Source organism: Xiphophorus maculatus, chromosome 24 (assembly GCF_002775205.1).
Source record: "Xiphophorus maculatus strain JP 163 A chromosome 24, X_maculatus-5.0-male, whole genome shotgun sequence".
NCBI lineage: Eukaryota > Metazoa > Chordata > Actinopteri > Cyprinodontiformes > Poeciliidae > Xiphophorus > Xiphophorus maculatus.
In genome coordinates this window covers 5,068,710-5,083,147 of record NC_036466.1, presented here as the reverse complement: position 1 = coordinate 5,083,147, position 14,438 = coordinate 5,068,710, and the positions used below count along the sequence as shown (strand labels likewise).

General features: G+C 40.5%; 1 protein-coding gene across 1 annotated transcript; it reads right to left on the bottom strand.

Annotated features, from left to right (window-relative positions):
- Positions 1-1,297: 1,297 nt before the first annotated feature.
- LOC102237552 (NLR family CARD domain-containing protein 3-like) lies at positions 1,298-14,298 on the bottom strand. Its single transcript, XM_023329894.1, has 11 exons — positions 14,193-14,298; positions 12,978-13,121; positions 12,621-12,764; positions 10,379-10,614; positions 6,882-8,658; positions 5,110-5,286; positions 4,317-4,490; positions 3,032-3,205; positions 2,510-2,686; positions 2,097-2,249; positions 1,298-1,606 (listed from the first exon to the last, which is right to left on the bottom strand). Exons 2-11 carry the CDS (start codon positions 13,100-13,102, stop codon positions 1,594-1,596), a joined length of 3,150 nt encoding a protein of 1,049 aa, XP_023185662.1. The 5' UTR covers positions 13,103-13,121; positions 14,193-14,298; the 3' UTR covers positions 1,298-1,593.
- Positions 14,299-14,438: the final 140 nt, after the last annotated feature.

Sequence of the window (14,438 nt, the reverse complement as noted above, 5' to 3'; positions counted from 1 at the left end):
TGGCGTTCTTGATGTATTTCATGCAGAATGTCGGGAAAGCTGCTCCACATGGCGAACCTGGCTCCAGAAAGGGAATCCAAAGTGACGTGTACATTTACAAATATCGATTTCGATCGGGGGAATATGCAACATGAGCTGACGGAACTGTATTTCTTTGTTTGATGTGTTCAAACATGTTCGTAGAAAATCTTTTTTTTCTTTTGCCAACATCCTTAGAGAACTTCATGAGAAGCTGCAGGACGATTTCTGTTCTGAACTTAGAACAAGGCTGCATGGTGAGCCGTTTTCAGCAACTGGACATCCAACAGAACCGGAGCTGTTCTGCAGGAAGAACAGAGGAAAAACCCTCCAAACACGACCTACCAGCCTCAGAGCTGCTTCAGAAAGTGTTTCCAGTGCTCACCAAAGGAGATACTGGAGCGGATGAAATTTTGCGTTGATTAAATTTTAGGTTTTACAATCAGGAAGAAGGAAATTACAGAGCCTTCTAGGGGACATGCAGAGTTTTGTTTTCTTTTGCGTTCCCTCGCAATAATTTACTGATTAGTTCATGTGGCATAATTGAATACCGTAAGCCTCTTATGGCAGCCAATGTACTTTCTGATATTATATAAGGTCTTCATAAGGGTTTTCCACGTGCTAATATCTCGTTATGAAATATCTGAAGTTTTTTTTTCTTTAGGATAGAAAGGAGCCACAAACCTGTGACATAAACAGAAACTTTCCATAAGCAGGAAAGAAGAAAAAAATACATCCAAACTATTTGGACTTTTTCTGAGTTATTATCACGAGGTAATAAGTCATCTGATAGTTTTGATTGTGTCTCTTTAGTGTTGGTACTCTGAATGGCTTAAAGGGATGTTTTCATGTGCAGTTTCGTCTCAGCCTTACACAAACAGACATAAACTTATAGTGAATAAATCGATTTTCAGTAAGTTGTACCAAGGAGAGAAGACTAAACACTGAGGCTATTTAAATGTGCATAAATTTGAAATTGATATTTGTGACTGTATACAAAACAGCTCAGCAAATGTTGCAGTAAGCATATTGTGAGGTAACACAAAAGTATTGCGAGGGAACGCAAAAGAAACAAATTTTCCCATGTTCCATAGAGGGAAATAAAACCATCTGAGCTAAAATCACACAAAAAATAAAATAAAAAAATCATATTCGAACTGTAGAAACCATCATACTTATTGAGTTGTTTGCAGCAGAAGATAGAAAAACCAGAACCACCCAAACATCTCCAGAAAACATCTAAGATGGCATCAGAATGAGGCAAACATGCAGCCTGAAAAATGTTGAATTGAGCTTTACTTCATATTTCTGTTACAGGGTGAAAACACCACCAGTGAGAACAAGACTGACTTTCCGGTCGACTCAAGTTCAGATCAAAAAAACTCCACGAAGCCAAAATGGAGTTGAGTTTAATTTTAATCTTCATTTATCCGTAGAGAAAAAAATATATATATCAGACAAAAAGTCAAAATCTTTCAACTCAAAGTTCTTCATCGTGACAATGTTTCTTTAAACTCAAACTGCTGCAGCTTCAGCCACTCAGGATCATCAGGACACAGCTCAGCTCCTCCTTCACTAAGATCTCGCCCTGCAGAAAGGAGAAGGGTGAAGATCAGTGAGTGTTTCCAGCTTCTCTCGCTGCGTTACCGACTCTTCCAGGAGTCGGTAACGCATCACATCCTGTAAAAACAGCAGCAAGGATTTCAGTTCTGTTCAGAGCTGCTTTCAGCTCTCATGTTAAAGTGTCGGAGCGAACGCACTGAACCCCAAGCTCACACATCTACACACTTTTAGAGGTCTGCTTCCTCTGACATCAGCTCTGATGCGCCCACAGTTTGTTTCTAGACATGTTGGACGGCTGGCAGCTTTGTTTCCTGATCAACAATCATTTCCCCCCTCAACACAAACACAGGAAACACAACAAGCTTCTGGATCACTTGGTAATCTAGCCAAGACCGTCCTCCTCCCACTGAGAAGCTGCAGCTTTACTGATAACACTGGAACTTCCCCCTGCTTCTCACAGGGTATAATTAAAGCACTGCTGACAGCAGCTGGACTCACTTGCAGAATCTACTCACCTCACAGTCCTTACAAGAGCCTTCAGCTGCTGAATAGCCGAGTCCTTCAGGCCGTTTCCTCGTAGGTCCAGGTAAATCAGACGAGAGGGGTTGGACTTCAGAGCTGCGACCAGATAATCAACGCTGGTCTCTGACAAACCGCACCACACCAAGCTAAATAAAGAGTAAAAGATGTGAGCTGGAGCCAACGGCATGCATGTTAAAACGGTCCAACAGAACCAGTTGAAGAACTCTCACTGATATAAATGACAACATGCAGCCGCTTCAATAAAGACCAGCTGACTTCAGCTCTTAAACTCTGTCAGCTCCATCAACACAAGCTCAGCTTCTGCTGCTAAATTATTTCAGTTTCACAGAAATCAAACAGGTCAGGAGGTATTTTGGAGGAAAAATGAACAGAACTAAGCTTGTACCTCAGACTCTGTATTTTGCAGTCAGTGGTCTGAAGAAAACCACACATCTCCTTTACTCCACCGTCTTTCAGGTCTTTGTTGCTGCTCAGTCCCAGTTTTGTCAGATGGGAGGGGTTGGACTTCAGCGCCGAGGCCAGACAAGCGCAGCTGGTTTCTGTCAAGCTGCAGTCGGTCAATCTGAATGAAGAATGAAACGTGTGAGCTGAAGCCAACAGGATTCAGATTAAACCAGTACAACTGAACCAGATAAAGAGATCTGCTTAATATTGACAACATGCTGCTGCTTCAATAAAGACCTGCTGACTTCTTCTCTGTCAGTTCCATCCACTATGAGTACTTTAATCGGTGAGATCATTCCAGATTCTTAAAAAAGCGCTGAAGCATCAATCAGCGATTTATATATTTGTTCAAGTCAGACAGATTCCAGGAGCTGAAATGGACTTTTTCTAAACTGTGGTGAGTTTTTCTACCAAATTATGTCAAACTGTTTACAAAAAAGATATGAAGCAACTAATCTTGTACCCCAATCTCTTTATTTTGCAGGAAGGGGTTCGTAGAAAACCACAGATCTCCTTCGTTCCGGCAACTTCCAGGTCGTTTCCACTCAGGTCCAGTTCTGTCAGATGGAAAGGGTTGGCCTCCAAAGCCAAGGCCAGAGAAGCACAACTGATCTCTGACGAACTACACTCCTCCAATCTGAATAAAGAATAAAACATGTGAGCTACGGCCAAAAGGATGCAGTTTAAAGTTGAAGTATGAACAAATAAATAGCACGATATAAAACATTAATATCTGATTTGCCCCGCAAGGTGGAGCGCGAAATTGACTGTTTCCCACAAATACCAAGTGTGTGTAATCTGTGGCAAAAGCCTTGCTATGGAGCAGCGGTTCAACAAAAGTAACAGTGACCTTTCCCAGAATTTTCCAGCAGGAAGCAACTTCAACAAAGATAAATAAAATAAAATAAAATCAACAGAGGCATCATTTAAAGTGGCACAAAGCCTGACCAACCAGAAATATCATTACAGTTTTGGTGGGATCATGAAAGATGGACCTTCAACAATTTGGTGTTGACACTCTTCTATAGCAGAAGTCCGCAATCCTTACAATTTGTTCCTCAAGTGAAGCCAAATAAAGCTTGTTTGGAGCCCCAGATCTTCCATGACCTTTTGGAAAAAGTACAGCTGATCATTTCTGAGAAATACCAATAGAAGGTAATGTGTGTTGTCATTTGTAAAGAACCACCATTTACTATTTTTAAGTTTCAAGATAAAGGTTTTAAGTCGCAACAAATGTCTGGTGGAGCTCATCGTGGCAGCATAGCCGTCATACAGTATGTGTATGTATGTATGTATGACGAAGGTGCAATATCTGGTTGTGCACATGGACACAAAAACTAATGAATGGCTGGGCAAAGTGAGAGTTCGCCTATTAAATTGACTAAAGATGAAAACATAAACTAAAAACTGGAGTTTGGACCCCTAGCAGCGTGACGACAAGATCCCTCCCCCATCGCCCTTCTGCAGGGCAAAAAGCTGCAAGGACCACCATTGATTTTAGATGTCAAGTCATCAATATAACACATTAAATCTCAAATAATATGTAAAAGAAAAAGGGATGCAGTGCTTTGCTCCTAATTGTCAACACTATGACAACTAGTCTTTCATTTAGTTAACAAAACTGTTCTACCACAGCAGTGTGGCTACGGAAGGCGTCCTAATTGTCTATTTTCCCTCTACCACTTTAAGATGGAGGCGCAAAGCATCGATACAAGTGTCACATCAGAAATAGTAGCATAGTTTCTTACATCAGCTTTTGTACTTTGCAGCAGGTGCTCCGCAGAAAATCGCAGAGGTCCTTTATGCCAGCATCTTTCAGGATGTTGTTGCTCAGAGCCAGTTCTGTCAGGTGGGAGGGGTTGGACTTCAGAGCCGAGGCCAGAGAAGCCCAGCTGAGCTCCGTCAAGCTGCAGTTGCTCAATCTGAATAAAAAAATAAAATAAAACGTGGTGCAGGTTCAAACTGAAATGTAAACAAATAAAATTGTGCAAAATGAATTTGACTCAATGTAAAATTTGAAAAAATAAAACTGGAATCTAATATTTTGTCCAATAAAACTGTTCAAACATAAGAGTTTATATTATTATGATGATATTAGAATATTTCAGTCTGGGCTGAAATGGTTTTATGCTGAAAGTAAAGTTAACTTTAATAACCAAAGTGTTACATTAGACCTGTTATGTAATCTGATTACAGTTCGAACTGTAATCTGATATAAGTATTTATTCAGGCTTTCACCAAGCTAAGTTGTAAGAGCTAAATGAAATGCAAGACACACCAGAAACATTCAAGATAACATTATAACAAAGAAACCTTTTATTGCTATCAATTTAGTAATGAACGATTCAAGTTCAATGAATAATAAAAAAAATAATAATTATCTCAGTATTAAAACAGACAATCAAAAGTTACAGTGCAAAAGCCTTCAGAAATGATATTCTGACATTTGGGAGAAAATGTTGTTTTTAAAGAACACAGAATAAAATCAAAAATAGGTTTCAAAGAATCATTAAATCATTTTAATTAACAGAGAAAACAAACCTGAGAATCTCCACTTTACTGACTGGACTCTCCAGGATCTCACACAGATGCCGCATTCCAGCGTCTTTAAGTCCGTCAATCTCGCGTATCTCTAGTTCAGTCAGGTGGGAGGGATTGGAATTCAGAGCCGCGACCACAACTTCGCACTCCGTCTCTGAGAGACTGCAGGCAACAAGTCTGTGATTAGAGAAAAAAATGAAATGATTTCTCATTAAATCAGACTAACAAAGATATAACAGGGATGACAACATCTGATAAACATTTGATCTTCGCATCAATTCACTGAGTATCTCTGCAATTCATGATTAAAGTTATTGTTCTGCTCCCGATTCTACAGTAGAGAATCTACAGATTCTGCACAAAGATCCATTTAACATTTAACCACAGCTCAGGCTTTATGCTCTAAGAACAACACTGAAGGTTTGGGTCATGCTTTTAGTCCTGGTTATGCTTCGGGTTCTAATCGTGGTTCAGGTTAAAACAGCTTATGCTTCATGTTCTCAGAACACCGAATGTTTTAGCAGAAGTCCTCTTTCCTACAAAACTCCCAGTTTCTTCATGCTGAGCTCTGCCTACACGGGCGGTCTTCGTCAAGATGACTTTAAAACATGGAGGAACAGATTAAATCAATGAAGCTAATATTCCAAAGGTTGGCGTGATGGTTGATTATCAAAAACCAACCAAGGAGCAAAACATATTTTCTATTCCTCCATTTTCTACATAAACTTCAGCATCTTTAGGATCAAGACTCCAATAGCCAATGGGTGACTCTGGAAACCGGGATAATTAATCTGTGCAATAAATGTTTTTATTTGCAAATTAAAATAATCTCACACTAACAATAATACATTTAGATGTCCATGTTAGGATCTGGTGAATGCATCTCCAACTGGATTAACCCCTCCAACATCCATATAAGCTCCTGACACTTAGCAGTCAGCAACCTCTCCTTCCTAAGGCAATCAGGACCCTCAGTCAGATGTTGAAGATTTTCTATCAGTCTGTGACGGAACGGTTTCAGCTTTCTCTGCGGCATCTGATGGAGCTGCAGCAATCCGAGCCTCAAAATATCTGGAGCACCCGGTGAAGAGAATGACTGGGCCGATTGAAAGAAACTACTAGTGACGATAGAACGAAGAAGAAACTGCTCAAGATAAAAAATAGGAGCTAGTTTTCAAAGAGTCTCCTCAGCAGTGTTTGGTCACATTACAAAAAAAAATCCACATTTGAAAACCAGAGGCGAAAACCTATTCAGCCATCAAGGCAGGTGGTAAATTAAGACATCAGGATAAGTACTCTGCACTCAATAAGCTGCAAAGCTTTGATTTTATTAGCCTAACTGTAAATAGTTAGAATAATATATTCTTCTTTCTTTCTGCAGGCAACATGCCCAATACAGTGTTTGATTATGTAGTGTGATGTTGACTGATCATTCCTCTATAGAGTGATTTCATAAAAACAATTAAAAAACAATGTAAAAGGTGAATAATGGAGTAGAGCCCCAGTGAGTGAAGAGATGTTCAAAATGTGTCTATGATTGATTGGAGCTTTCATAGAAAACAGAGATCAAGCTTTCTAAATACCAAAAGCTGTAGTAGTGTTGTCCTAACTAAGCATAACATTCAGATGTTTCAATGACTGAAATAGACCAAAGTATGACTAAAGTAGCTAAAAGTCAAAAAAACGCCCAGAAGCAACTTGAAGAATGAAGAAAAAACCGGAGAACAACAATGCTGAATCAGCATTCACACAATGAAGACATCTGGACTCACCGAGCCTTTCTGCAATTCCTCACAGCTGGAACCAGTCTCAGTCGTCCCTTCTCTGATGTGTTGTACTTTTCCAGGTCCAACTCATCCAGAACTTCGTCTGACATTTGCAGCATGTAGGATAGAGCAGAGCACTGGACCACTGAGAGCTCCTTCCCTGAATTCAGGAGCTGCTGAATCTCCAGATAAAATGAGAGGTCATTCATCTCCATCAGACAGTGGAAGATGTTGATGCTTCTGTCAGGAGATATATCATCGGTGTTCATCTCCTTCAGGTTCTTGATGACTATCTGGATGGTTTCTGGACTGCTCTCTGTCTGACCCAGCAGGCCTCCTAAGAGTCTCTGGTTGGACTCCACAGAGAGGCCATGAAGGAAGCGAACAAACAGGTCCAAGTGACCATTTTTACTGCCGAGGGATTTCATTACGACTTTTTTCATGAACTCATCCAGAGACGTTTCACTGTATTTTTGTCCCAGGAATATCTCCATCACTTCTATGTTCCTGCTGGTGAAACAGTGGAACATGTAGACTGCAGCCAGAAACTCCTGAATGCTCAGATGAACAAAGCAGTAGACTGATTTCTCGAGGATCACACTCTCTTTTTTGAAGATCTCTGTACAAACTCCTGAGTACACCAAGGCCTCTGTGACATCCAGACCACATTGCTCCAGGTCTTCTTCATAGAACATGATGTTTCCTTTCTCTAGCTGTTCAAATGCCAGCCTTCCCAGCTTCAAAAGAACTTCCTTTTCAGCCTCCATCAGCTCATGTGGACTTGGGTCATGTCCTTTATGGTACTTGCTCTTCTTCCTCTTTGTCTGGACCAGCAGGAAGTGTGAGTACATGTCAGTCATGGTCTTGGGCAGCTCTCCTCTCTGTTCTGTGCTCAACATGTCCTTCAGAACCGTAGCAGTGATCCGGCAGAACACTGGGATTACACACATAATGTAGAGGCTCTTGGAGGTCTTTATATGGGAGATGATTCTGCTGGACAGCTGTTCATCGCTGAACCTCTTCCTGAAGTACTCCTCCTTCTGGGCATCGGTGAAGCCTCGTACTTCTGTTACCCTGGAAACGCATGAAGGAGGGATGTGATTTGCCACTACAGGCCTGGAAGTTATCCAGATGAGAGCCGAGGGAAGCAGGTTTCCCTTGATGAGGTTTATCAGCAGAACATTGACTGGTGACTTCTGTGTGACGTCAGAAACCAACTGACTGTCGTTGAAGTCCAGCGAAAGTCTGCTTTCGTCCAGGCCATCGAAGATGAAGAGAGTTTTCCAGCTGGCCAACTTTTCTGCTGGGAGCTTCTGGAGTTTTGGATGGAAAACGTGGAGCAGCGTGAGAAGACTGTGCTGCACATCTTTGATCAGGTTCAGCTCCCTGAATGAAAGCAGAACCACCATATTGACATCTTGGTTCTCCAAGCCCTCTACCCAGTCCAGAGTGAACTTCTGCACTGAGAAAGTTTTTCCAACCCCAGCGACACCGATGGTCAGAACCACTCTGATGGCTCCATGTTGGCCAGGTAAAGCTTTAAAGATGTCATGGCACTTGATTGGAACGTCATGGCGCTTCTGGCTCTTGGAAACTGCCTCCAGCTGCATCACCTCATGTTGGGTATTAACCTCTTCACTCTGCCCCTCTGTGATATAGACTTCAATGTAGATGCTGTTGAGGGGGGTTTTACTTCCCATTTCATCACTTCCGTCAGTCACATATTTACATCTCTTCCTCAGACTCATCTTATGTTTGTTTAAAACCTGCAAACCAACATTTGCTGAAACAAAAAAGAAAAGGGAACTGATGTAAAAAAATAAAAAATAAAAAAAGCAGACAAAAAAAAATAAAACATGATTTTGTATGATTAAGTTGGAACAAATCCACTTTGAACATTAGGGGATGTTATCATTTTCTGTTGCCGTATTCTAGATTTGAGCCACTGTTGGAGTAGTTCTGTTACTTCATTCAGATTTTTCTTTTTTAAAACGTTCATCCCTTAACATTTTATTTTTTATTTTTATCATTCATAACCACAGCAACAAATTGGCTTACAACAGGGAGCAGCTGGTCAAAATTGCAAAAGCTGCAATAATATCACAACTGAAGCCACAAATGTAAGAGAAGTTGAAAAGGAGCTCATGGTTGCAGAGCAGGAGCAAAGAAGAGAGAGAAACCATCTCTTCCATCCAGGGCTGTAACGATTCCTTGAATAATTTGAGTACCTTGATTATTAAAATTCCCCAAAGAAAATTACCTACCTTGAGGCTTCGTTAAGCTATGTTTTAGCACACCGTGTTCCGGCCAGGTGATTATGCTTCTGTAGTGGAAAAATTAAAGTAAGGTCACACCTGCTAGTTGTATTGCTATATGTTTATTCTAAGTTCCAGTATACTCCCACCAAGTTAAACTATTTTGGTTACATGTTCAAGGTTGGACGTTGTTTTTCAAAGCTGCATGGGAACCAGTCTGTTTCCCATGCTTAGGATCCTTCATCCCTTTGTATAAAACTCATGTGTTGTCTCTGCCTGGCAGAGCTTTTCATCCAGACCCGCTTCATTACTGATTGTCCTACAAGCTTCTCTGTATTGTGCACAAGATATGAATAAACCTGATTTGAGTGACGGACTTGGAAATAGTATTTTTTTTCCACGACAGTTTCACAACGCTCTTACTTCCTCCTATGAGTTGTTGATGGAAGGCAAGTGACACCAGCATAACGTCCATTTTTTCAAGTTCAGTTCGGAGGCATTTCATCGATTGATGATAATGTCTGGGTTTTGTTGGAAATATTAGTTTAATTATGCTCGCTTTAATAATGTTCGACTGTAGAGCATGTTAAAACATTAGACGGATCATGGTTGCTTTGAGTAGGCCTCAATTTAGGATAGATTCATGATTTAATCAATACATAACTTTAAGGAGTAGAAAATGTTTTTTAGATATAATGATCACAATTTGATTAAAATTAGCCCATGTAGTGTAGCTTTTATAGTAGATCACATTCTTAAGAGTGTATAAGTCATATATTCCTCTGAAAAATCTCTTAGTTCATTACAGCCAAAGAAGTAGAAAACTAATCAGAAAATATTGAGTGTAACAGATGTTTTAGAATTTAAATTGACCATGTTTGCTTTATAAATGTTTGAAGATAGTATATGAAACGTCCACTAATTTTTATAATCAGAACCTGCTGTTTGATGCACTGGGTTAGGAGGAGGTCAGGAGAGCTATGTGCGGTGCAGGAACCAGTTTGAGGCAGTTTGAAAGGATGACAAACATGGATAGCTGACAAACGTCGGTCCTGCATTCTTGAGTAAAATGTTTCCATATGAAATGAACACATCTATTGTTCATGCCCTGGAGAAGTGCATTCCCATGCAGTGCATGGGAATGCACCAATGATAATGTTTTCCTGAGACATGGCTGCAGGATTATATCCCCGACTGGTTCAACAGACACGGCAGAAGGAAGCTCTGATAACGGATGTTTAGTCTCACCTGGTGCACAGATGCTCTGATTGGCTTTCAGGGGTCCAGCTCCTACTTTGGGTTGTTTCCAACACTGGGGGCAGGAGAAGGGTCCTGATGGAGCAGACTGGTCCCAGTAAGGCCCAATGCACTGTCTGCAGAACCAGTGTCCGCAGCTGGTGGAGACTGGATCCATCGGAACCTTTCGACACAAAGCACAGCAGGACGGCTGCTCCTCCACAGCAGTGCTGCTCCTCTTCCTCCTTCTGTGAAGACATTTTTTCATCAGTGAAATAGTTCACCAACAACATGGTGGAACTGTCCTACTGAAGCTGAAGATGTTCATAAAGGTTCACCACAAACAAAGGGCCAGAATCTGGGTCAGAGCAGAACCTCACAACTTTGATGATGTCTGGTTTGAAAGCATTTCATTGTATTATCTTTGGTGTCATGATTGATCTTTTTGGCGTCTTTTTCCATCTGAAATCTCTTCTGGGACAATAATCCTTTCTCTGTCTGAATCAGAGCAGAAGACTGATTCAAATCTAACTCCAGTGTCGAAAGCTGGATCCTTCTTTAATGGCGGAACGCAAATCAACAGGACTTAGCCGCAGTTTGCATTTATCCAAGCACTTTATGAAGCGATTATTTGAACATGTTGGTAGCAGTAACAACTTCTTTAAAGTTCACATCTTATTTGTTGTTTAAAGTTGGATCGACTGAATCTCATTTCATGATGATCTTTTGGACTTTGGTTCTGTTTTCATTTTGTGGTTTTTAACCAACTACACTGTCTTGATATATGATTTGCAGTTGGAGTCTTCAGTTGCAGTCCGTCTTTATTGTGCCCAGTGTCTGCTTTTTTTTTAAAAAAGCGGTCTGGTTCATTTCACGGACTTGGTTCTAATTTCGATCTGGTTCTGCTCGTCTCGCCTCTTTCTGGGTTCCTGTGTTACCGACATCAAGTTCTATTCAGCCCATCTGATTTGTCTGCATACAAGCAAAAAATTATGTTAAAAGTCGGCTTTTCTCTACCTCATCGCATTAAAAATCCAACAGTTTGGACTATTTAAATAACTACTCTAACAGTCTATTATTATTGATGTTTGTCTTCTTTATTGGTGAATTTACAGAAGAGATTTGAGTTTAGAATTGGTACCGATGACCACAAAGTTGACCCAAATGAGCCAATCTCAATCATTTAATAAATAAAACTATAAATAACATTTTATTCAGGTGTTGCACTGTTATTTAAAACATTTAAAGGCATTCTTAGCATTAATGGCTGAGATTTTACAGCAATTTGACCCACAATATGAGGGTGGATAGAGAAGCGGAAGATACGCAGGTAATACAGCTGCTGAGATCGTATTTCTTTGAAATAATCTACGAAGCACTTCTGTAGTATCCACTACAAATACTAAAAAGCCCAGGATGTGCTGTGTTTCCATTAAATAAGAAAATTAAATAACGCATGAATAAGCTTGTTCATGTCACAAGTCTTTGAAAAACGTATTTCAGTGCGGCTCAAAAACCACCTCGTCCTAGTGCAGAAACTTCTTTTTTTCAAAATTTTCTTGTTCCTGTCAGGCTGATTTATTTTCAGAATTTCAGTTTGTGCAATTTTATGGTTATTGGAATCGCAGCAATAGTCACATTGATGACATCCGATCTGAGTTAAAATGTAGTTTTGCATCAGAGCAAGACGTCAAAGTAAAGCTGATGTTCAGAAGACAGATGACCACAAAGTTGACCCAAATTAGTCAATCTCAATCATTTGCAGAGGAATAGTTTATCAGAAAAGGATGAAAATGTCCAACTTCACAGGGGGAAAAAAAAACTAAAAATCAGAGGCAAGGTGACATTTAGGTCTATTTTAAGTTGGAAGTAAATCTGAGTTCATGGATAGTAAAAGAAGAGACACCACTGAGCAGCAGACTGAGCAGGTATTGCATGGGTTTTGGTTTGAGAGCAACATGGTAAAGCGCTGTAGTGACTGCACCTGCAGCATCAATGTATTCAAAAAGACAAGCTGTAGTGACGGCTGTTTCTCCAGCCCAGTTCAACTGATGAAAGGAACCATTCTGACGAGTCACGATACACTAACTCTCCATCTAGTTTCACATATGAACTGCTGGATTTATCAAGCTGGAAGTAGAGAACATGACACTGAAGATGTCATCTGGTTGATGCTGACTAGATAAACAGACCAGTTAATACTAGATATATCTATGTGGAATGACAGGAATCAGTTAGAAACTGGTTTTCTTACTTTGGGTCTGAGGGCACAGGCGCATTACTGAATAGTGGAGGACTGTCTCTGGACCGGTCACTCCTCGCAGACTGACAGCTGGATCCTGGAGGTTCTGCTCTGTCCTTTGGATCCCAATCCTCCATCTTCAGGACGTCAGTCAGTCTGTAACAGAAACCAATACCAGTCAACGTCCGGCTTTGAATTGTTCACTCCTTCACTCACTTTGACAGAGAACTGCTGGATTTATCAAGCTGGAAGTAGAGAACATGACACTGAAGATGTCATCTGGTTGATGCTGACTAGATAAACAGACCAGTTAATACTAGATATATCTATGTGGAATGACAGGAATCAGTTAGAAACTGGTTTTCTTACTTTGTGCCTGAGGGCACAGGCTTATTACTGAATAGTGGAGGTCTGTCTTTGGACCGGTCACTCCTCGCAGACTGACAGCTGGATCCTGGAGGTTCTGCTCTGTCCTTTGGATCCCGATCCTCCATCTTCAGGACGTCAGTCAGTCTGTAAGAGAAACCAATACCAGTCAACATCCGGCTTTGAATTGTTCACTCCTTCACTCACTTTGACAGGGACCATATACAGTACAGTGTTGATAATATATGAAAAGATGTTTGATTCAGACTTCAGCTTTTGGATCTAATTTGCAGTCACTCAGACACAGGACGACTTGTAGAGCATTATACATGACGACATACAACTTTGCAATTCCTAGTGGATTTAAAATGCTCTCAATAAAGAAGAATGTGGTTCATCATTTGATTAAGTGACACTATTTAGTGGAGCCAAAACAACTATCAATTACGAAATTTGCAACTTTATTTTCACCGACCTCAAGCAGAAGGGCAAAGAGTGGGGGTCCCAAAACAACTTTGAGCTTTGTTAAAGCTAAGTGAAGGTGGAGATTTACCATTTCTTCTGCAATAATATCCTTCCTTTAAATAAGGTATAAAGAAACACGAGAGTAATGAAATGACCAGCCACATTCTGACCATCCCACAACAATTTCTGATTAACCCCCAATGTCTGAGAGAAGTCTTGCACTTTCTTCTTATTTCAATAATCAGATAAACTTGTTTGCAGCTGTTTGTTCCTCTTGAGGTAAAATCAAATCCTGCAGAGCTTTAAAAGTTAAATTAAATTCTTATTCTATATTATAACAGTTCGTTATTGCACACGCCACACAAACAGATCACTTGCAGCTGACTTGCAGCAGTCATGGTTGATCACACAAGATGTGAAGTAAGGAAGTCGTGTGCTTCTGGCACTTTATTCAATATTTTTTCTCGTTACTAAAGATAGATCAATAAAACAGCCTCATTTTACAGCCCTCTATAAGCAGCAACGTTTCACAATAAAGTCTTAAATTTCTGATTAACCATTTAATTTTACGTACGATTAAGAACTTTGCTGATCAGCCCCTTAAAAATAAAACAGGCCACGGTCAGCGGGACTCCCAGCCCACCCTATCAGAGAAGGGCATTTCAGGCCGAGGTGGTCGTCCATGTTTGTCATTTTAGAAGAAACTAAGATAGTCATTAGAGACACGGAGGACAACGGAGCGGTAACACTTACCTCGACTCTGCTGGGTATTTCTTCGTCTTTTACGGCGGTTGGCAAGCAAAGTATTGATGCAAGTATCCCTCGCTGTAGCAAACATAAAGGGGCGGGGACGGACCACTGTCAGTCTCATACCTTATTTGGAAATGGGACAATTGCTCTCCGGAAGTGAAGGGGGCGCTATTTCCTATATTATTCGCGGTCTCCCGTTTTTATTTTCTTTTAAAGTCTGTCATATATCTTCACCTTTAGGAAGGATTT

Excerpts from the sequence above, each read along its gene's own strand:
- LOC102237552 (XM_023329894.1), bottom strand. The coding sequence starts at position 13,102 with ATGGAGGATCGGGATCCAAAGGACAGAGCAGAACCTCCAGGATCCAGC. Across the intron at positions 8,659-10,378 it reads TCAGAGCATCTGTGCACCAG|CAAATGTTGGTTTGCAGGTT; the intron begins GTGAGACTAAAC and ends TTTTTGTTTCAG. Across the intron at positions 5,287-6,881 it reads AGGAATTGCAGAAAGGCTCG|ACTTGTTGCCTGCAGTCTCT; the intron begins GTGAGTCCAGAT and ends CTCTAATCACAG.